The 25,081-nt window shown below is 32.2% G+C and overlaps 1 protein-coding gene across 1 annotated transcript; it reads left to right on the top strand.

Moving 5' to 3' along the window:
• Positions 1 to 10,365: 10,365 nt before the first annotated feature.
• LOC129234380 (piggyBac transposable element-derived protein 2-like) lies at positions 10,366 to 25,066 on the top strand. The gene is made up of 4 exons (XM_054868374.1): positions 10,366 to 10,387; positions 10,600 to 10,822; positions 11,090 to 12,498; positions 24,792 to 25,066. Exons 1-4 carry the CDS (start codon positions 10,366 to 10,368, stop codon positions 25,064 to 25,066), a joined length of 1,929 nt encoding a protein of 642 aa, XP_054724349.1.
• Positions 25,067 to 25,081: the final 15 nt, after the last annotated feature.

Raw genomic sequence — 25,081 nt, 5'->3', positions numbered from 1 at the left:
TAACACTGCTTCTGAATTATTTTAGCTAACTAAAATATGAGTTGCCGAAATATGCAGTCTAAATTTGCAAATTTGATACATAATATGGTAGTTCCTAAATTTAGAATTTATTTTACGATTCAAACAAAAAAAGAATAGTTTAGGGAATTTGTTTTTAAAGAATTTTGTCTCATTATGAGGGTCTCGTTTTGGGGGGGGGGTGTTTAGTAAAATTGCAAGGGGGTGAAGGAGCATGAATTTTGGAGTTGGGTACCCTCTTGCTAAAGTTTCTGCCTTCTGCTCGATAAATTAATATTCCGGTAATTTATTCGAATACTGATAGCTAAAGCAAGGGTGCAGTCGAAGGAAAAGGAAGTGGGGGGAGGCCTCATGATGGAGACGAGCGAAGAAGGCATTTCAAAAGAATTTCAGTCTCAGTTTTAGGGGGAACATTTTGGAGGGGATGGGGTGTAAAATAGTGAGAGGGGACGCTATTGCTCTTGGGATGAGCTTTCCTAACTAAAGTTCTTGCATAGCCAACGGCTAGTGCGTATGGCTCTGTTTATGCCATTCAAAATTTTACGAAGGGAGCTTTAAAAAAATAAAAGTATCATTTTGGAGGGATAGAATTTCTGAGGAGTGGGGTGCTTCGTAAAATTTGGGGGATGAGTTGCGCGTTTGCTCTGGGGGGGGGGGAGGGCACCCATAGCTAAACCATCTGCATTTTTCAAAATCTATCGGCTGTCTCGAAAGGTAAATTTTCCAGTAATTAATATTAATAACTACCGATAAAGCTAAAACAGGGATGCCAAGGGGAGGGGGCGTGGTCAGGGTGCAGATCAAACCATTTAAACTTTTAGAGGTGTTTAAAAGTATTAAAGTGTCATTGAGGAATTTTTTTGGGGTGCGGTGAGGCTTAGTAAAACTTGGGGGCGGGGAGGACACTCAGAACTTGATTTGCCTTTTAAGATCTGCAATAAGAAAAGCTATCGGTTGTCTCGATAAACCAGCGATTCGAGCAATTTACCCTAAGCTGCGCAGGTGTGCCAAGGAGGGGAAGGGTAAGAGGGTTATGGCGTAGACAACAGCATTGAAATTTTTAGAGACAATCAAAGAGTTTCATTTTTAAATTTAGTTGCGTCACTACGGGGGCTGTCCACCCCGGGTGTCACCCGTCTGGGGGTGACACCAAAAGTGGAATTGCAAGTTTTTGATGCAGTTAAAATGTATTCTTAAGACTACAAATTTAAAATGTCTTCGGAGGGAAGCCCCCCTTGATCCCCTTTTCCATCCCACGTGAATACTATGCTCAGGATTAGGTTCATGCTCAGGATTAGGTTCATATTGTCAGTATTTGGACTGAAAATTGTATGAATTTCATACTTACAAAGAATACTAAAACCTTTTTTCTCCCGCTCGACGGGGAGGGGAGGGGGTCACTCCAAATTGCCGCCTCGGGTACCACCTATGCTAGGACACTGCTTAAGTTTCTCCTAATTTTCGGGAACTTTGAAAAGCGTTTTCTTTGCCTGATCTGTACCACTTTAGCACGCTGGTATAAAACAAGATGTACTCTTTTTTTCTCTAAATATTCGACTTTGATGTGTACATTAAAACATTTTAAAACTCTTTCATATTTTTTACGAAATGCGGAAAAACAACATTAACGCATAACCGAATTATAACTAAATGTTGCTTTAATTAACATAAATTCTGTCAAAAGTAGCGTGCTCCCTAACCGCACTGCCCTCTTGCGCATTGCCGAAAGTTTTGTCTTCCAGAATCGCGGGGGAAAAATCCGCGGTTGGCAAACTACTCTTTCTAGGCACTATAGCTACATTATCAGGAAGCACCATAACTTATTTCTAAAAAACTTAATTTCAAAAAGTTATGATGAAAAACAGTGAATTTCATGCCTAATTTTCCCATTAAAGGATTAAATACAAAATCCATTGTTACAAAAATTCGTTGCCTTACAACTGCAATATTAATAGTAATTCACGAGAGAACTCGTGACAATTAACTCGGGGAATGTCAAAATGAATATTTCGGGTATCCATATGCTCTTAGACATATCGTCGCATCAGAGCAACAGTAGGATATTTTAGTGTTATTACTGAGATTAGATGTTTTACTGTTGCTCTGAGGCGACACTATATACGTGCGGTCAAGTCGAAAAAACTCAACATTCATTCGGGGATGGGTAAAATAGAAATTTAAGCCAATATTTGAGGGATTTGTTTTTTACGAACACAATACTTCCTTCACTATCTAAAAGGGACTAAAAAGGTTGTTTTAAGTTTTATTGCGTTCTTTTTTTCTTTTTTTACGGGATTTTTTTTTAGTTCATGATGAGCGCAAATACTTTTAAAATGTATTTCTTTTGCATCAAAAACACAGTTTGCTTCACTTTAGTTAAAAGAAGTAATACCTTAAGAAAACAAAGCTATATATAAAATGAGGATTTTTTTTTTCATTTTAATTCAGGGACTGCGTTAACTTCAAACTACTTTATATCTAATTTTCTTTTGCATTTTTAGTATGAAAACCAAAATAACACACGTTAACTAGTACAGATTTCATGGGTATACACAATACTGTATTCAAGTATTTATCCATTAATTATGTTTCTTTACACATTTTGTATTCATAAACTGAATTAAGTCACCACAAAAGTTTAATTCGCAGGAATGGGCAGCATAATTAGTTATTGGCAACATTAAAAAAAAAGTGAAATGAATTTGAACAGAAAAACAATAACACGTTTTAACTTTTTTCGGCATATTCAAACGTATAATCGACCGTATAATTTCGTTCTGAACAGCCTCAAGTGAATTAGCATAAGTTTTTTCCTAACGGTAAGCGTGTATAAGCTATGTGTCTTCACAATTGAGCACGCTTATTAGAATATCGGATAAAAGAATATCCCGCTTAATATAATAGAACTTCAATGCACTGAACCGTTGATGTGTGTAATTTTTGTCCCGGATAATGGAATATCCCGCTTATTAGACTTTTTTTGTTCCAAACTGCCTATTCTATAAAGCGGGTTCGGCTGTCTGTACTGTACAAGAATGACCATTAGTCTTCATTAAGTATAGTCGTTTGTCTCCGCTTTTGGGTGCATTCCCTGCTGTTCCAAAAGTGATCTTTAGGTGCTTTTCAGAGACAACCGTGGCTATTAGGTTACTGAGATCTCGACAATGTTGCCGTAGTAGTGAAGATGAATGGACGTCTCTGGCACATAAAAATGTGTGGTAGTTAGAGTGGGGTAAATGAGAATAAGTACATGGGACAATCAAAACAAATTTTCACGCCGTTAAAATCTAAATGTCATGAAAATAACCCAGGTCGAAAGCAAGAAGGGCGACGTACAAATATCTCAAATGAAGCCCTCCATAATGTAATGGAGCCTAGATATCAAGTGCCCCCCCCCCCCCCATTAACAAAATAAATACGATATTTTATCCCCAAACAAAAAGAATCAAAACATCATCGCTATATTTTAACATTTACACACTCAAATTTTAAAGACCCACTTCACACTTCACAGCTAATTCCAAACTTTGCTCATTGAACTCAAAATACTACATCAAAGCATACTCACAAAAACAGATAAGTAAATTCAAGAACATCTCAAGTTTCCCAGCGCACCAACAACGTGAATTCCCGCTTCTACATTCAGAACAAGACATTTTGCGTTTTAATAATATATATATATATATATATATATATATATATATATATATATATATATATATATATATATATATATATATATATATATATATATATATATATATATTTCAAATAAAAAGATAAAAATAATAAACAACATTTTTGAAGTCACAAAAGTCCTGGGGCCTTATTCATTTACTTTGAATTTAATTAATTAAATTTAGTTTCCTATAAAAATGACAATCAACCTTAGTATGTATCGTAGAAATTGCTTCCCAGAGTAAAAAAAAACAACTTATATTAGTTGGTGTAAATACCATATAAAGTTGTTTAAATATAATGAGCTTTGTCGTAAATTTCCCGTATAAATTATGCCACAAATTTCAATCCGCTTTTGTAAATCTAGTTTAGAGAAATGAAATCTCTTAGAGTGTATATATATGATTATAAATATATATATAATTGAAAAATAAGTTGAAGATTTTTGAGAACTCTTTCCATTTCATCTATACTTGATATTTGTCTCTGATATATAGGTTTTTCTTCCTACTGCTCCCCCCCCCCTACATCATCTTGGTCTTATTTCGAAATCTTTGTTTTTTTCTTCTAAAAATTGCTTTCGCCTTTCTTACACATATCTTTCTCAACACAATAAACTCGATTTTTTGTTGGATTTATTTATCATTTTCCTCCATGGTATTAAGAGCTTTTATAGTAATGATTACAGATAAAAAAGACTTACTTTGAGGCGTTGAAAAAATAAATAAATAGTTTAAAACCTACCCATGTATTTGGAGCTATCATGTTCCAGACGATTTTTTTCTAAAAATTAAACAGGATAACTTTATTATGGTTTTTAATCCATCATTTTACATATCTTTGTTCGTTTCTTCAATCCAATAAAGGAAAATTCACGATTCTTTCTAGGGTTTCGTAGCATTACAAAAAGAAAAAAAAATGTAAGACGAATTCTGTAAAAAAGACTATTTGAAAGAATACAGAAGCAATTAGTAGAGATTGCGAGTTTTCCATTCACACCGTTTTACCACATAACGAGGCAAAATGTGCACGAGTACTTTTACTTACGAGCACAAAAAGTATGTATGGAAAACATGTGATGTAAATAATGTCAACAGTATTGTGTTAAAATATTGACTAGAACAGAACTATTTACTCCCTGAGACCGCGTCCTCATGCGCAAAACAATTGTAAAATATGTGAATCAAACCTAGAGACGTAAAATTTCCGGAAATTTTGAAGTAGTGGAAAAAAACGGGTTTTTTTCGAGGAAAATTGGAAAAAATGATTTTTTTATGAATAAAAATAGGATTTCTTAATAGTTCTGGGTAACAAAACTGAGTTATTATAACCAAGTTTTTCTCTATTTCGTATTTTACTTAATAAATAAAATGTTTTAGGATCATTTGATCAGGAACTATTTTGTTAAAAAATTCTGAAAAAAAAAGATATCTGAATCAAATGTATGGAAGGACCAAACTTCAAAACACAATATCTCAGCTTGAGCTCAACCGCAAATTCCACTTTTGTGCTTAGCACAACAGTATACATAGTGAGGCAAAAAAAAAAAAAAAAACCTCGGACAAAGATTTCATCATCGAATGGAAGTAAAGTAATTTCATTTTAATGAGTATCTTATTTATTGAGCAATCACGATTGCTTATTGTTCTCATTTGACTGTTTTTGGCGTGCTATCATTTTATTTTCCCACCGCCACCCTCCTCACCATCACCTTCGACCGGCTCCTCACGATGCTGCTCCTATAGCGAAAGCCGTCTCCAGGTTGCATCCATGTCCTACACACAGGCGCATACACACATACACCTACACACACTCATGCCTGCGCACAGACACAAACACACACTCATGCCTGCACACAGACACAAACACGTATGCCTACATACACACACAAACACACACACACACACACACGAACGCCTACACACACAGCACTGCATACACAACACGCACACACATGCATACATAACACGCACACACATGCATGCATACATACATACATACACACACACGCACCCGCAAACATGCGCCTACAGAAACACACATGCGCATTCATGCACACACGCTCGTGATTGCGAAAAACATAATTTGAATTCAAGATGCCAAAAATTCAAAATAATTTTTTTTTTGTTTCTCACTTGATTTGAAATAAGTTACAATATATCTCCTAGTTTATGTATTGTTTTTCGGTTTTCTTACAATTTTAAGCAAAATAACTGCTATTTTAAAGTTTTTTTACCAAGTAGAAAGACAGTTTGTTTGCTTGTTGGGATTTAGCAAACAGCATTTGATGCGGTATGCTGCTTCAAGTGGCTTGGAAATGATAGTTGATGTCCGGAAAGTGTACAAAAATGAACAGTGAACATTTCAGTTAGTCATCAGGTCATCCAAATGTGAGTTCAATGAAATCGTTGGATTTCCACGAGAGAAGTTGTTCGTAAGATGAGGGAATTTGTGACCGATAAGTGCGATTAAAAGAAAAACATGTCAGACAGAAGTTTTACAAGTTTCAAAAAGTTCAGGCCTTCGCATGACTCCAAAGATGCCAGAAACTTTTAAGACGGGCCGCAAGTACACGCTTGGAAGAGATACCTTTGACTGATTTACCGTTCAACCAGATCATACTTATAGTTCTTACTTTAATTCTTATATAAGATCTAAAATTCAGCGTAATAAGTATATTCAATTAATTTAAAGTTTTGTTGTGAGAAATTCTTGAGAGATTTTGCATGATTAATAGAAATGTAGGTGACCTACGGCCGCCCCTTACCTTAGCCGCCCGTGTTCGATCGTGTACGCGCTACACACCTGTTAGTATCGACCTTGCAAGTGAAAAAAATCTCTGTTTTTTTGTGGATGAGGCAACTAAAAGGAATCAAAAAGTGTATCAGAAGGACATTTTACAAGCTGTTGTACTTCTGTCGACCTAAGAGCACTTCCGCACAGCAATGTAGACTGGACATTTTAATTTGATTCCACACAAGTTCATACAGCCAAAAGCATTGTTTTTTACATGATATCATCTTTATAGTTGCCGCTCTACTCGTTAGACCTCAATCCAATTTATTTCTGCATTGTCTGTTTTAGATTCAAATGTCAACCCTAAACTACACATAAGTTTGAACTCTCTAAATCAAATGCTTTATTGGGGAAAGGATTGATTAAAGGACTTGCGGCCCTTGAAGGAAAATTTCAATATGCTGTTGCACCTCTGTATTACTTCAAAAGGCGGCAAGTTTGAAACCAATAACTTTTATTGATTGCCAAAGGTCTCCTCATGTGTTTTGTTAATTTATTTTTTATAAAGTAATTTTTTATAATTTAATAATATTTTTCCCGTTTTTTTTCTGTTTTTTCTCAAATTTTCCGTTTTTTTTCCGACCGTTTTCATATCTAATCAAACCTGAATTGTTACTACAATGTTCTTAATATTTTTTACTAAAATGCCTTACAACCGAACGGCACGACCTTGAGAGTCAAGAAGCTGGACGAAATCATGAACTGACGTCAGTTTGCACTAGATATGAACCCAGGTAAAGCAGTTCGACTGCATTGGTCCTAGTTTGGCTGCAATGGGGGTCCAAATTAGCAATTGAGTCAAGAAAAGCAATAGTTTTTAATTCGAAATATTTTTTTACTCTTTTCTTGCAATTGCATTGCGGTATGCACCAACTAAATGCATTCACAACTTCCCTCCCCTTCGTTGCACAAACCGCCGAATATGTTGGAAAGACAAATACTGTGCCAAAGTTTCAAATTACGGTTAAAACACCATTCCAATTATTGAACTCAATTTTGTTCAGATGGCAAAACTTGAGGGTCAGGAATCCGGTTTAACTTCTGGATTTAGGTCAATGCGTACTACATATGAGTAGAGGCAAAATAGTTGAGCGCATAGACTTTAGTTCGGCTGGAAGGAGGGTCCAGATTTGCTTGCTTGGCTCCAGAACTGCCATAGCGTTTTCTTTGGAATTAAAAGCTTTGGCACACTATATGATCTTATGACATCTTTTGCGTCTCTTGGTAATACAACGTACATTCGAGGGAATTTTTTCTGCATGGTGAATAAATTCAGCTGGGTGATACTGCAATGCAATAGCGAGAAAAATCTATGCAAGTTTAATTTCGAAGGAAAAACCATTGATTTTCGGGAGTTAAACTAGTTACTTTGGACCCTCATTGCGGCCGAATTAGGATCAATGCAATCATGCCACTGTATCTGGGTTTATATATCTAAGGCGAATTGACATAAATCCAGAATTTCATAAAGATCTGTGACCTTCAAGGTTGTGCCGTTTGGCAGTAAGATTTTTTTTTTACCATATATCGCTTTAATACCCTGGACAGAATTTATGTTAATAAAACTGTAGCATATGTAATCCCATAGTCTAATCTTATTATTAATTGCCGAATAACAACATTGAAATGCACACAATCACCAATGATAATTTTTAAACACTTGATTTAGTTTGATAAATAGTGCACGTTTTTTCATTTTTCATTTTTCATTTTTTTTTTTTTTTACGTTTCTCCGGAGCTGCAAAATTTGATAAGAGGAATCTATACAAAAATAGAAAAGTAGGATTTTTAAATGGAGGAAATGCGTGTCTGTCAGTCTGTGTGTGAGCGTGTGTCCCATCTTGATAACTACTTAATTTTAATTGATTTCCACCATTTTTCCTAAATGATGCTCTGTTTATGAATTTATTTATCTTAGAGCTAACTCAGTGAAAAACGTTGTTTGTAATACATTTACAAAATACCTTTTGATACCTTACACCGTTATATATATTTTTAAAGCATCAATGAGGCATCAAAGAAAAATTTATGGGAACAAGAGTAAATCAGCTTAACTTAATTCGCAAATCCAAGACAGACTTTCAAATTTTATCCCGTCTTACATCTCTAAATAATCTACTGATTTCTGCAGTAATCAGCCGCACTAAAATATATCGCTTTTGTGAAGAGATTAAATAAGCTTCATTAAGGTTCTTAAAGTTACACTCCAAAGAATCCAGTCAGTATTGCTGAAAATTAAAGTATTTAACAAGTTCTACACTGTTTCAATACTAATGAGCATCGGTCCGTAAGGAATCTTAATTCAATTAACTTCTGTTTGCCTTTTAGGAGTTAATGATGATATGTCGAGATTCTTGTTACATCTTGAAGGTTGATAAATTAGGAACAAAACTGAAGAACTTTACTGATGAATGGTTCTGCGATGGGAAATTTTAGCAGAAGTTTCTGGCTCATTTTCAAAACTGTTGGTATTTAAGCACAATTATCTTAGAACATAAATATACTAGTTTTGTAGTTAATGGCTACGACTTCTACTCAAAGCACTTATAAGATTCTCTGTGTACTTCTTTTTCTAAAACAAATGCATATAATATCATTTTTTTCCATGTTTTTTGCACAAGATAAACACCAAAGTAGTTGTAGCATTAGTTTATTAGTTTTTATTAGTTTACCTATATTTGCACAAATGAAATCCGATTTGGACGAACATTACAGGACAATCTCTTAAATAATTGTTTTATTTATTTTTTTTTCCTTAAACCAAAAAATAATGGGTGCGTAACTTTATGTTCAGGTCTACCCGCTCAACTCATCAAACAATAATTAAAGGCACGGTTGTTTGAAGGTATGCACTATAAATTGCTATGATTTGAAACTAAACAGATAATGGTTGCGGTTAAAATACGAGAATGGCAAAATTTTGGACTAACAGCTCCTACTTTTTCCTTGCAAAAATTAACCACTGTAAGGAGAGCCGGTTTCTCAAGTCTGTGCGCTTTTTTTTTTTTTTTTTTTGCCTTTGAACCTGTGAATCCTTCTATATATTCATTCTTAGATCTGTGTGGCTCTGCTTAGAGTATGCTGCTCCCACCCACTGACGAAGAAGCATCTTATTTATGCTTACAATTTAAGCTTGTTTGTGATCACTATTTCGTTTACATACCTACAGTTTTCCGCCTTTTTAAATCTTAAATATTTAATATAATTCTATGCGCTGTAATTTGCGCCTATTTCCTACTGATCTTTCGTTTTGTTTCAAGTTTCAAGTTCTGTTGTGTGTATATATATATATATATATATATATATATATATATATATATATATATATATATATATATATATATATATAATTAAGTTTAAATACCAATATTTTCAAAATAATTAAAGTTGTTTGAAGTAACAAGGTGGAAGAACTGAAACTTTTCCCTTTAGATTTAAAAAAATCTTTGATTTATTTTCTTTTTTTCTCTCTCTCATTTTTTTTTTTTTTAACATTTTATTCAAAATCGTCTTAATTGGTTTGCTAGTTGTTGAAAACAAAATACTTTCTCCTTACCTTAGTGTTTCTTCAATGCCGTGTACCATGCATAATATTAGCATTTTGTTGTAATCGCGCATGAATCTTTTAGCATCTGCTTTTGGTTTACATTACTTCTTCTTATTTTCTTATTAGAATATAACCTCTTGCATCCTACGGTACCCAATTGGGTACCTTTTCTAAAACGCCCCCAGAAACATTAATCACATGTATCAGCTCCGGATCCGACGGAACCCAATTGGGTAAAGTCTATTTTTAGCGATTCTCAATAGATGGTGCCACTAGTTCCATGCAGGAAGTCAGGTTCTTCATCTAAAGTGGCGGGAAATTAGAAAATGGCGGAGAAACGAACTAGAGGTAAGAAAAGAATTTTTTTTTTCTATTTAAAAATTTTCTTCAACATTTTACTTGATGTTTATATCTAGTTTATAGCATGGTAGTTATATAAACATGCTTTGATGTAGATTAGTTACACTTTATTGCTCTGTTAATGATGCTTGAAATAGAAGGTACCCAATTGGGGACCTCGGGTTTCAAATGTTACAAAATTTGTTTATTTCATTGATTAGTTCGTTATTTGAATGAAGAGGAAATTCAAGCTCTTCTTGCAGAAAGTGATGGAGATTTGTCAGACATTGATGATCCTGATTTCCTTGAGAAGATTCTGCTGAAGCCTGAAAGTGAAGATTCTGCTCCTGAAGAAGTTATTACTCCTGTAGAGATAATACCGGATTCCCCAAATAGAAAAGGAATAAAAAGAAAGAGGAACAAATCAGTTTGGAACAAATCTGCGTAAGTTGGTGCATATTTATTTAATTTTAATCTAAGTGACATTTAATGCCTAAAAATAAAACATAGTAATTTTAAAATCTGAAAGGAAAGAAAAGAAAATCAAAACACCATGTTTACTCACTCCAGTACTAAATAATGGCATTATCATACTAGGAATACCTGTTAAAACAGTTTCATTGCTACCGCGTAAATTTTAAATCGAACTGTTTTTTGTAATTGATTCCAGATCGTTTACATAACATTAATTTCTATATTTTCTCTCGACAGATTTTCTAGTGAGAACTTGGATGACATTCCCAAGGCACCAACAGATGATTCACATCAAGGAGAACCTTTAAATCCTACTGAATATTTTTATAAGTATTTTCCTGAAAGTTTTTGGGATGAGTGTGCAAAACAAACCAATATTTATGCATATCTCAAAAAAGGTGATCGTTTCAAGAAAACAGATGCAACAGGAATTAAAATATTTTCTGGCATGCATATCATTATGGGAATCATGCAACTCCCACAAGTACGTTTGTACTGGTCAAAATGCTGTGATATGCCCATGATCACGAAAAATATGACCAGAGACAGATTTTTTGAGTTGCGGAATACGTTGCATTTTGTTGACAAATCTTTTATTAATGATGAACAAAAAAAAGATAAATTACACCTAGTTAGACCTATTATCAATTGTTTCCGGGATTGCTGTTTAACATTACCTCGCACAAAATGCTTGTCCATTGATGAGCAGATGATCCCCTTTTCGGGCCGTTGTGCAATGCGACAATATGTTCCTTCAAAACCTAATCCTGTAGGATTGAAAAATTTTATCAACGCTGCACAGGATGGGTTAGTTTTAGATTTTCTAATCTATACCGGCGCTGATACAGTATCAACAAATGATAAGATATCCTATGGTTTAGGAGGAGCCGTTGTAAAACATTTAGTTGCTACTGTGCCAACAACATCAGTTACCCATCTATTTACTGACAGATATTTCACTGGTATACCAATTCTGGATTATCTTCGTATTAGAAATATATCTTTGACAGGTACAATAATGCGAAATCGAACCGATGGTGCTGCAGATAATTTTCCACAAGATCGAGACATGGAAAGAGGGTCGTCTACTTTCCGAACTCGTGCAGATGGGAAGGCCTGTCTGGTAAAATGGAAGGACAATAAATCAGCACTGATGTTGTCAAATGCATTTGGTATCAGTCCGGAAGGGACTTGTAAGAGATGGTGCAAAGAAGAAAATAAAAAAATAGATGTCCAGCAACCTGCTGTTGTAAAAGCTTATAACACGTATATGGGCGGAGTAGATCTGATGGACAGATATATCGCTTACTATCGAATTTCAACGCGAACCAAGAAATGGACAATGCGTGTTTTTGCCCATTTTCTGGACATGGCGACATGTAACTCATGGATCCTGTATACCCGTCACTGCAAACAAAGCCAGGTAAGAAGAAAAGACTATTTGCAATTGCTACAGTTTAAACTTGCAATCGCAGAAAGTTTAGTTAACAAAGAAATTTCAAAGGAAGAATGCAATTCAGACAGAAAAATTGCGCAAAAAGTGGTTCCTCTTCCTGGAACTGATGTAAGATATGACAAAGTAGGGCACTTTCCAGAGCATGTTAAACTGCAAAATCAGATGAAATGCCGAAACCCAGGCTGTAAAGGTAAATCAAGAGTAAGGTGCATTAAATGCGATTTGTTTTTATGCTTGCAGAACCGGAACTGCTTCATGGAATTTCATGTGAAATAGGCATTTTTTATATGTATATAAACCTGAGGTACCCAATTGGGTACCACTTAATTATGGTAATTAAAATTTTTGAATTGAATTTTTTTGTTCATATTTATTTCTTTTGATGCCATTTATGCAAGGTAAAATTAAAAATTGGGAAATAATTGTATTATTTTAAGTACAGGTCTCAAGAGGATAAGACAAAACATAAAGCAAAATACAAAGCTATTTTTCAGTATAAATATGATTAACTTGTTGCACTGATGGGCATACTTTACATGCATAATAACAAAAATAAACATGTGTTGATTATAGGCCAATGCCAATAATCATCAGTTTTCTTTCTTTCGCATATTAAAGGATGATTACAATAAAATTAAAAAAATTCCTTTTTAGCAAATAATTAAATTTTGAAAATTCATAAATTATTGCACATTTTATCATTTTTTTCAATAGTTAATATTTTGATAATTATCCAATTCTGTTTTTGGAAAGTGTTCTTCCATCGTGCAACGACCAAATATGGCGACTAAATAAAAAATTTAAGATAAAAAGTAGATTTTTGATTTTGTAGCATAAAATTAGCAATAAATTATTAATAATCCTTTAAAAAACTGAAATAAAGACGAAATAATCAGATTTTAATACATAAGCTTCAATTAGAATAAAATGATATTCTGAAGATAAACTTTTGCATTTAAAAAAAAAAAAATAATGAAAAAAAAAATCGAAAAAGAACCACGTTTTACGTTATTTTCAATAATTTACATTATAATAAACATCTAATTCCATTTTTGGAAATGTCTCAAGAAAATTATTTAAAATAATTATTAAAAAAAATGCAACACATTTTGTGTCATTTTCATTCGTTTGCAGTTTAAGAAAACATTCAGTTATGTTTTGTTTTAGGAAACTTAGGCATTTTAGCATCGAGTCTACTTCTATCTTGTAAATGACCAAAGATGGCGACTATGATTCACACGTCGCTGAAAAGATTTTCCGATCAAAAAAACGACTTGCCTCAAAATTTTTAAATTTTTTTTTCAGAAAATATTGATAAAAATTTCAGAAAATTTGATCTCATGGCACAAATTTTCCTGGAAAAAAACTCGAAAACAAAATTTTTTAGGGCAAATTTGGAAAATTCCCTGACTTTGCCCCGACATTTTTTACTATGTCATTTTCCCTGAAATGACATACAAATTCATAGGTAAGATGTACACAGCCAGACCTATAAATTTTTATGTAAGGTGTACAATGCATAATTTGTTCTGATTTCTTACATGACTAAAACCTTTCAGTTAAATATTTGAGATTTAATTTTATAACAGTAAATATTCAAAAGTAATTTAAATAAGAAATGACGGAACAACATATAACAAGTCGAGAAATTTTAGAGCATTTTGCAAATAATTATTTCTATTTTTTAACCATAAATATATTTTCCAACATCCATGTCTGTAGCTTCTGAAAAATTTGAATATGAAGTTTTTGTCGTTTAAATTTGTTTATAAAACGCATTTTGATTTAAAAAAAAATATAGTAGCGCTTTTTTTTAAAATTAAAATAACGAATGAGTGGTTATTTGCAAATTCATAACTTTGGTTACAGACATCTGTTACGGTTACTGTTGAAATATATACTACATTTACACGTTTAATTTCGTAAACTGTAGAGACGCTAGTTCCAATGAAATGATGAATTGTAGAATTAGTTAAAAGTGCAACGTTATTATTTTTAAATTCAAACTACAAAACATTTTGATTTCATCCAATTAACTTTTTTTTCTACGTTTTCATTAACCACGTCAACAGATCTAAATTATTATTCCGTAGAGTAAAGAATTTAATATTCCAGTATTTTTTACTCAAAAACACAAATTGTAGAATTAATTCAGCATTACTGCAACGAAATGAATTCGCAAACATGCATTGCCTTATTCACGTTTCAGAGCTCGAAGCAATCTGTCCTTGTAATCCTCAGAGATATATCACCTTCAAATTAGTGGGAAACTAGTTGGTGATAGAACTACGATTCCGCGGAGACCAATAAGCGCTAAGAAGGATACAGCGATAAAGTTGTTAAGCACTTTATTTTTCGACACAGCTGTCTTTTAAATCCTAGTAAGCATTAGCAAAGCATCTTTGAGCTTACCAAGAGTTAGATAATTTTAATGATGCTGATTAATGTTTCAAAACAGAGTGAAATGAAGATAAAGTAAACAGTGACAATTTCCTTGGCGCGTGTTATTAGTTTTAAGAGAGATGGTGATCTTTGTCTAACAGGCTGTTTGTATATCTTTGAAGAAGCAGTCACATTAAAACTAAGGCAGCGGTTTAAAGTAAAAATGACAGTCTCCTGCTCTGGGAATTTTAAAGCCTTCTACTCTGACTCCTTTACCCGGCTCCGTGAGCACTGTCAGAGTTGTGGACTTTGACGGAAAATGACCGACTCCGACTCTTGAAATTTTAAACCTTCGACTCCGACTCCTATACCCGAAAATCAATCCAAATCATATTTTTCGACTCCGACTCCACAACCTTGATTAAAACTCCACGTTTTAAAGTTTGTATTTGATTGTGCACACGAGGATAAAAACTGGAAGAAATTATTCTAATATTTTCTCTACGATCGCAATAATAAAATATTTTGTAGAAATATTCTACAGAAGAATCAGATAATAACAAAAAACGATTTCATTCAAACATTCTGTTATTAATTACTTTTAGTTGAAATAATAGCTTAGAAGGAACAAAATTGTGTATATATTGAATATCATAACAGTTGGATTGTTCAACTGTGCTCTACTGCGCTTTAAAGGAAAATAACGCATCGAAAAGCAGCAACATAAAATAAGAAATACATAAAACCTTATTCTAACTTACGAAACTTGAAAACAAAATAAAAGGGTAATTTCAAAATATCATGCATTTTTCGACCTTGTGTAATTCAGCTAATTAAGAGTAATTTTCAGTGTGAATCCTTTCAAATACGTTAAAAAATTATTAAAAAAATAAATCATGCTTTTTTAAACCATAGTTTAGTCAGCTCACACTTTTCAAAACATGTATTTTGCTAGTTGCAGCATTAAATGCATACTTGAGTTCATAAATAAATCTTTCTATGTATGCACATGCTTGTTTTATGACGTCCTGAATACTGTAAATGTGTGGATATTAGATTACTCGTTAAGATGTAGACAAAATAAAACCTTAGTATAGAAACTGAAACGGTTTAAAGCGTAATTTAAGAAAGATATCTAATTTTAATGCCCAAAAACCATGTAATAGCTTTGCTGTTTTAAGCAAAATACTTAATGCGCAAAAAATAACGTGAAGTTATGTTTCATTAAACCTTATTGATTAAAAACGTATGCTATAAAAAATATTATTTCGGATTTATTTTAGAACTAAATCCTGTCCAATGAGTTTATTTTTTCTCTTTGTTTGCTTATGTTAGTTCCGAAACGAGCATAATGTTCTTACTGCATTGAAACCTTACTTTCTGATTTCTTTTTTTGCATGGGTAATGTGTAAAGACATTAAGAAAGTGGTCAAACCCATAAGAAAATAAAATCTTGTTACACACACGAAAAATGATTTAGATACTCGCAACGCAAATATTGTCATTTGTTAAACAAACAAAAAAGAACTTGCGAATTAGATGTACACTCAATGTGTATGTAAATATTTCAATTTGCTTTATTTCTGTTTGCGCAAACATTTTACAAAACAAAAGCAACGTTTTTCCTCCGGAACTCAGAATTTAGAAGATAAATATCAATAAAAAAAATATGTTTTCAATTTTTTTCGAAGAATAAGTTTTTGTATTTACATCATATTTGTATCTTTATAATCTATAACTAAATTGAACTCTGAACTCGTTACTCTTTTTGCTTTTTTGTCTACTACATCTTTTGAATCTAATTAATAATTATAAAAAAATCAGTTTTATAAATTCAAAAAATCAAAATTTTAAAGAATCTTGTTCTTAAAAAATAGTAATCGATTCTTCCTGATAACTAAGTCCCAATCATTGCACAGCAATTATGAATGGATAAGAACAGTTTTTCAAAATACAGTAAATAAATCTTTAAATATATTTTTTTTGTATTACTATATAACCACACAAGAAATTTTTAAGTTTATTACAAACTCAAAACACAGTTTTAAACTCATGATTTTTAAAAGAATATTAAAACAAAGTTTTGTGCAAATTAACAAAAAGGTTTTAAACACTTGTTTCAGGGTTATTGAAAAATTAGTGAGATTGAGGATAAAAAGATATGTGGCGAAACTTTTTTCTTTTACTCGCTGCGTCGTCCGGCTTTGCACGGTCCACCTCGAAAATAAAAGTTATATCATGTGACGCGTGTTCAACTCTCAGGCTTTAACCAAAAAAAAGAACCCGTAAAATTTTGCGGCATATTGCGGAAAAATAACCAAAAAGTAACCATTTTAAATCCCCCGATTACAGGAAAAGCCTTTGAAAGAAAAGCAAGAGTTTTACTTGTTCATATTCGAGAAAAAAATTTTAACAGATCTTACGTCTCAATGCTTTTTATTACGCTATAAATTTTCATAAAAGCATTGTTACGGAAAGTTGAGCTGAAGCACTGAATAATAATTTGAATAGAGGAAAGCCTTCGAAAAATATGGATTTTATGTCGAAATCTAAGTGTAATAATTAATAGTTTTTAATTGATATATCAGCTAATTATTATCGGAGGATTATGTTAAATAGCCAAACATAAAGACTGGAAGAATACGAATCCATCGGTGCCTGGTTCGATGGTCGTTCGGGAGAAATAACTTGGACATACATACATAGTAGCATAAATAGATACATAGGTAAATACTCTCAGTTTTTAATTATGTAAGATTTTTGATTTTTTTTAAAACTTATTTCCATTGTTTATTTAGTTCTGTCCTTTGTGTTTCAAGTATTATTCAATTGTTTCTTTCATTTGTAGATGAAATTGTATTTTTCAAGTGTTATTAATTTTACTTAAACTTTTACTAAGACGTCGATTTAAACAAACATTCTTATCTAACCCTTTTTTGATTTTCATAGCAAAATTATAAGAAAATACAACATATTGAATAAATTTGGAAACCATATGCCAGAATAAGGTTCGATACTGCTCAACGTCTATTAGCACGGATCCAATAAACATTAGGAAATTCAGGCAAATGATTTGATAGAAAAGCGATGTGTGTTTTCTAATTATCTTAGTTTAAACAAGACAGAAACATACCCAAAACAGACTAATTCCGTTCCCAATTAGTCTGCGTATAATTCAAAGCCCTAACTGCAAATGATGTTAATCCCTTTTATGTATAGCAATTCATGTAGATGATCAAATTAACTAACATAGAATCTCACTTTAGAGAATTAATTTATTGCTTTGGAGTGAATCAGAAACAGATGTTGAGACTCATCTTTGAGGTCCTAATTGTCACACATAGTCAATGGCTCTTGCGCTGTGCGAAACGCTAAAGGGTAGTTTTATACGAAATTCAGAGGGTGTATGATGAAACTGAGCTAAGTTGCTGTAATTAGATATCTGTAAAAAGATTATTGTATAAAACACTAGGTTACTGCATTATTGTCCGCTGAATCAAGCATTTGGCATATTTATCAAACATAGTTTTGATAACTTCATGTGTACTTACATTTTACAAAAAATTTACAATTTCTAAACTCCATAAGGAACCAAAAAAAAAAAGAAAAAAAAACATTTATTTTGCCTGAGTACAAAGCAAGCCACCAATTTCTTTTTTTGTATGCGATTTCACTCTTTGTTTAGCTAAAGTCGTTTTTAATGAAACAGTTTTCCTTATATAAATATTATATTATATATTAAACACCAAAATAAGTGTGCACAACAATGTTATTTTTAATAATTTATGAACGTTAATTTAATGAATTAAAAATTAATTGGCCTGGATTGAAGTCTCTTTTTTATAGTAGATATTATTTGCAACAATATTTGATTTTGAAGCTCTTATGTCATTTAAAAAATAATAATAATCTAATTTGCGTACTTAGTATTAGTGAAAAATTATTAAAATCAACTGAGAACAAATTAGTTTAATTTTTAATATGTTACCTTAGAAAACACCTTTTAGTCTTAAACGGGAGTTTAATTAATCCTAAAATGTTGAGGTGGTGTTTATTACCCTTCCACTCATCAGAATTGAACTTGTCTATTCAAGTGTAAGTAATTTTTACCTATAGAACTTATATGGATATATATCTCACTTACAGCACTATATCAACTGCATTGATTTCAATAAATTAAGCAAAATTAATGAAATTTTTCGCACAAAATTTTGTGGAGTGCATCAAAGTATAATGCTACATGAAGCCCACGTCATTACTTACGTTACAAAAAGTAAACATTGCCTTCACCAGTTAGGAGTTAATTTTACATTTTTTTACAGAACGATGCATGGTCATTTTTTTAATCCAAAAAACTTTATTTACTAAATAAAAGAACTGTGCACAGTTTTACAGAAAAAAAGCATAATGTAAATTGTATACTTGAAATTGTATGAAAAATATCTAAAAAAGGACATCAATAAATAAAACTCATAGTTTCAAGAAAGGACATGACTTTTATGTTACATTTGTTTTTTAAATTTACATATACTTAAGGAACATTTTTGTTGTTAGTTCGATATTAGGCATTCAAAATATAGTGGATTCTATATTAGGATTCAAAACGAACGCTTTTCGTTCTTGGATGGTTTAAAATTGTTATTAAGACAAGTTATTTTTTGATACACTTGGCGCAAATAATGTATGCAAAGATTTCGAATTTTAAACAAAGTAGTAATTGACATGAGTAGTTACTGCATACATTTATTCTTCGCTAGTTTGAAAAAAAAAAAAAAAACAATACATTCTTAGCATATCGAAACACAGCATAGCCTCTTTCAAAATTATTGTATAGGTTATTATGATGAATTTTGCAGACATTGTATCAAGTGTTTGATGTTAGAATCGTCTGATACAAAAACCGGTCATGTTGGTAATCAACTACAACTACAATGGATTCAAGCCTAAGTGGTGATGTTTCGTCATATTGGTACGTGGTTTTGATGTGGTTTTTTACAGTGATCACTTGAATTATTCACATAAATAATAAAATGTGTTTTTTAGAAATAAGCTGCATTTTTATCTATTTATTTATTGAAATCTGAGTAATTTTGATTTGTTGAACCGTGTTAAGCGAATTTACTACGATTGCATCATATAAATATGCTATTATGAGCAGTGTAATGTTTAGTATTGGTATTCAAAGTTACGAAAAAACGTTAATAGACTGCTGACAGAATTAAAAAAAATAGAATACTGGGTTACATGTTGTAGTATAAAATGTTTTTGCATAATTGCTTTTCTTAGTTTAATTTTCGTTTCCCGGATTCAATTATTAAATGTGAATGTACCAATCAAATTGCATATTCGTTTGCAAAGTATGTACATATTGCTAGAACATAATCACGGCTCATTGTTCAATATGTTAGGCGTTTTGATGCCTATTTCCCCTTTTTGACAATATGCTTGTAGTTAAAACTGCTATTTTGTAAGAGTGTACCGGGTTGCTCATAGGATGTATAAATGTAAGTAAAATTGTAAAGAAGTTTTTGTAACTAGTCACACTACAATATAAAATTGCTTTAGACTTTAAAATTCCTCAGAATTATTACCATTATTGAAATTTTTATGCAATGAAAAAGGTTTTATTCAATTAGGTAATGCTGCATAAAATAATACTGCACGTATACATATGCTAAATAATAACAATGCAGCTGTTTAATAAAATGAGTTGCTAAAATTCAATTAGAGCGTACTGTTCATTTGTATAGTACCAAAGTACCGTATTACCCCCATTATCCGGCATGCCGCAAAATTCGGGGGTTACCAGATATTCAAAAACACTTACCTGGTCCTTTCCGGCACGCCGGAAAAATCGAGGTTAGAAAAAACAATACTTAAAAAAATATATGTTTAGCTTAAAAATTAATATAAGTTCTAAACATATCTTATTAGAATTTATAAAAGGTTTAATTTTGTAAAAATATTTACTATAAATATCATTTGTCATATAATGACAAATGACATTGAAAAATATTGTTTAATGCGGTTAAATAAGTAAAAATTAAACTTACTTCTCTAAAAGGAACCTAAAATAATTTATTTAAAAAAAAATGAACAAATCGCAGTAACGATGATTACTTCTAAATTGATTACTTTATTGGCGTATAATTAAATCCATTAATGAAGACCTACCATAAATAACAAGCATATATTATATGCAGTACACTTTTTCTTTTTGGAAAGACTTTTGGGGTTTATTTATTTTTTTCCTTACAGTGATTTGCTTTCTGATTGGAACTGAATGGGGAAATTTCCTTTTCTTTTGTTGAAAAATAAACCTCGAATTACCCGGCATGATGGTCAACTTTTTTTTTTCGGCATTCCGGATAATGCGGGGTAATACGCTAAGAAGTTGAATCGCTTACAAAAAGACATTTTTCAACATGCACAGCATCAACTTTTACTGCATTATTATTAATAATTTAAATGATATTAATGAATGAGATAAGATGAAGGAAACATAAATCAAATGATAATAACTTACGTCAGAATTGAACAGCAAGATTCCAACAGTATAGTACACGATTTTACACTGATTACTTTAGAAAAAAGGAAAAGTGAATGCACAGTTTCAAAAACGTCCCTCACTGTTTAAATCCTTTCCAACACAGAATTGTGATAGATATTGCACATTGGTATTCGAAACCTTAAACAAATTCTTTGCGATCGCACAAAATTCACAAACAGTTTCCACAGATGCGTTATTGTTCCGCCGGTGAGGAGATGACGTCAGAAGTAAGGTTTGTGCTTGACGTGATTTAAAGTTAAATCACTAACTTTCAGAATGGCATGTAACACTAAACCTGTTCATTAAAAGCGTAATATAAAATTTTAAACTAGCGCAAAATATGTTACAGACATTATAAAAGCGCAGTTTAGAATTTGAGCACGTACAAGAGCATCGTACGTATAAATGCATGATTTTCCCCCAGATTAGTACCTGTTGTACACTGAATAATTATATCTTTAAAACTCTAAAAAATATACTGGTGTATTTCAGCCATTACTTTTTAATGTGCAGAATCTGCAAAAAGGAATTTGACAATTATGGGTTATTTTGACTTTTCTGTTTCCAAAGAAAAATCGTACCGTTGTTTTTCTAATAAAAATAGTTCGAAGGGGCTTCAGCGGCCGATTGGTCTACACGATTGCTGCATTTGAGGCGGTGGGTTCGACTACGACCCTCCGGATGTACTATATGGAGTAAATATGTATCACAAGTAAGTTGGGCGAAAAAAAAATAAATAATCCTCATCAAATAAACCTAAGCAATGAGTTCCTAGAAGAAGAAGACAATACTTCTGCCACTTAACATTTTGCAACGAAACATTTTCTACGAAAACGATGTTGACTTACAGAATAATTAATGTTGCTTCACTTCAAAAGAAATAGTTCATCATGATCGTAAAATATAATATTTTATTTAAATATATGTATGTTGTGTAAATATAGTGCTTCGACAATGCTAGTTTCTTAAAGGAAGTAGTTTAAAGCTGTGATAAGTTTTTCATTGGATGGTTATTAACTGCTGCAGAGGAGCGGTGAAAAAGGAATTACAAAGGCAGCTTTGGCATGCTACACAGAAGGTAGGTCGATTTAAAATACCTTTACAACTTTAAGTTTTGCAAAAAATAAAGGATACGTAACGTTAAACCAAGTACGTAATTTTTTATGCCTTTTGCAAGGCGTTTAACATTTATCTGGTGAGGTGATTGTTTTGTTATGTAAAAGTGGACACGGGAAACATGAAACCATACAATTAATAAATCCTATGCACTTCAAATTGAAAAAAAAAATGACATTCAGAGATAGTTTTTTTTGTTTTATTTGAATAAACTCTAGCGCTACTCGTAACGGACTTTCCTGCAGTAAAAACCTAAAAGAAGGTTTCTACGAACTGCAGCAAAAATGTTTTTACTTTTTATGATTTAAATGCCAAATTTAACCATATACCTTTATACCTTAGCAAAGAAGCTCCCAAGAATATTAAAAAAAGTATGCAAACTGCAATATCCCTTACGGTATTCCTTGATTGAAAAGAACTGATTTCTTAACGATATGACAACTGGCACTAATAATGAATTCTCTAAATGTTTGAATGTAAAAAACCGGTAATAGAACAAAACTTTATTGTGAAATTCATGTGGACGATGTTTAAAATTAAATAAAATGGAAAAAGAGACCAATACTACAAGTTATCACCTCGATTCAAATAGTGAAGAAACACATTTACTTAGTTCTCAGAATTTCGATTTGAATTAAGTTGAGTTACTATCGTGGAAATTGAATATTTCTAATAATAAACAGTCCAATGTTTAGTTAACAAAGAAAATATCCAAAAAGATAAAAACATGGTGAGGCTTTACCACAGCATTTTAAAATTTAAAGAAATATAAGATAGGGAGGGAAGGGTCATCAAACCTAATACTTTACTTTTAGGCAACCAAAGGTAAGCCAAAATTATGTTTTTAGATCGTTAATTTTGAAAAACATCTGAAGGAAAGTTACCAAACAACATCCCATCCCGGAATTCCATTAAAGATGAACCACAATTGAGTATTTAAAACTTAATTTTCTTAAAATGATCCAAGGAGGAGTCTCGAACCCTATTTCTTTTCCAAACATCACTCAAAGTGACCTACCGTTACGTTTATAACACTTTAATTTCGGAAAACTTCCGGGGTACTACCCCGAGCCCTACCAGGCCCGGATCTATATATTTTGAGCCCCCGGAAGAAAATCACATGGGGATGAGTCATCAGAAAAACTTACCACCTCTCTCGTGCAAACAGGGAAGTCTAAAAGGCTTCCTGCTAATAGATGGAAAGTTGTTAAGAAAAAGGCAGAGTCCCTGAACCACTTCCTTAATCTCTAATATTGACAAAGACGACCTAAAACCACGTTAAGACTTTAGTGTTGAAAAAATTTTAAGGAGAGCTCCCGATTTCCTTTCCTTAACAATATCGATGATCGCTTTAAATTGCACTTACATTTTACTTAAATTTCGAAATACTTCCAAGAAAGCGGATTGCCTTTCCCAGAAAAATTATTTAAGATTTTCTAAACTAAAATTTCAGGTCCAAATTTCGAAAAAATAGCAGGGGAGACTTTACGACTTCAATTTTGAAAAATTTCCAGGGAAGTTCCCTCGAATGTTTCCTTACCCTAATACCACCAAAACAACAATTTCGAAAAATTAAAAGTTAGTAATTCCACCGGATCCAGATGTTGTAACGGATGAAGAGTGCATTGATGACGGCATAGTAGGGGAAAATATTTCAATACCTACAGATGTATCAGTTGAGATTGAAATCATTTCTCATAAATCAGTTGAAGATATAAATAAAAATAAGGGAAGGGGAGAGAGAGAGAGAGAGAAATATATATATATATGGAAAAATATCCCTCCGGAATTTTTAAGAATACTCGCTGATATAGATTTATTAGAAAGAGAGAAAAAAGGAGGTACTATCTGCAAAATTAGTAAAACAAGAACCAAGAGTTTCAGTTTCAATGATGAAACGTTTTATAGGTTTTCTTATATTTAGTGGATACTCGACAGTTCCTCAAGAAAAATTACATTGGTCCGTAGTAGAGGATATTAATTTTCCTTTATTTCGCAAAGCCATGTCGCGATCTGTTTACTCAAACATAAAACAAAATTTAAATTTAGCAGAGAACACTAATTTGGACAAAACTGATAAACCTGCAAAAATTCGTCCTGTCTTGAAGCTTTAAAATGTTAATATTAAGCAATATGGAATATTTACATCTCACCTTTCAATTGACGAGCAAATCATTCCATACTTTGGCAAGCATTCAAACAAACAGTTTATGAAAGGGAAACCTGTGCGCTTTGGATTCAAGTCCTGGTGCTTATGTTCATCTGATGGTTACCTTTATCAATTCGATATATATACAGGAAAAGCCCTAGGAAAAGCAAATAATCTTGGCCTTGGAGGTGATGTTATCGTTAATCTCTTAAAAGTTGTTCAGCATCCGTCGCATCATACTGTATATTTCGACAATTTCTTTACATCACATTCTTTATACTTACAGAACTTGGTAGGCTTAGATTTTTTGCAACAGGAACTGACAAGGAAAATAGAACAGGAAATTGTCCAATAATGCCAGTGAAATCGATGAAAAAAGAAGTTAGAGGAACATACCAATTTGCTTTTGATAAACACAATGAAATTACTATTGATGGGTGGAACGACAATGCTGTTATGACAGTAGCAACTAGTTTTGAAACAGTTGAACCTATAAATTTAGCTATGAGCTATTCAAAAGCAGAGAAAAATATATTCAAATTGCACAACCAAATCTCATAACAAACTACAACAAAT

This window comes from Uloborus diversus, chromosome 1, assembly GCF_026930045.1.
Source record: "Uloborus diversus isolate 005 chromosome 1, Udiv.v.3.1, whole genome shotgun sequence".
In the NCBI taxonomy this organism is placed as follows: domain Eukaryota; kingdom Metazoa; phylum Arthropoda; class Arachnida; order Araneae; family Uloboridae; genus Uloborus; species Uloborus diversus.
This window is presented reverse-complemented; position numbering and strand designations above follow the sequence as displayed.

Bases quoted from the DNA above. Each gene is read 5' to 3' on its own strand.
- LOC129234380 (XM_054868374.1), top strand. From the start codon at position 10,366: ATGGCGGAGAAACGAACTAGAG. The intron at 10,823-11,089 runs GTAAGTTGGTGC...TTCTCTCGACAG, and splicing joins TCAGTTTGGAACAAATCTGC to ATTTTCTAGTGAGAACTTGG. The intron at 12,499-24,791 runs GTAAATCAAGAG...TTATACTTACAG, and splicing joins CCGAAACCCAGGCTGTAAAG to AACTTGGTAGGCTTAGATTT.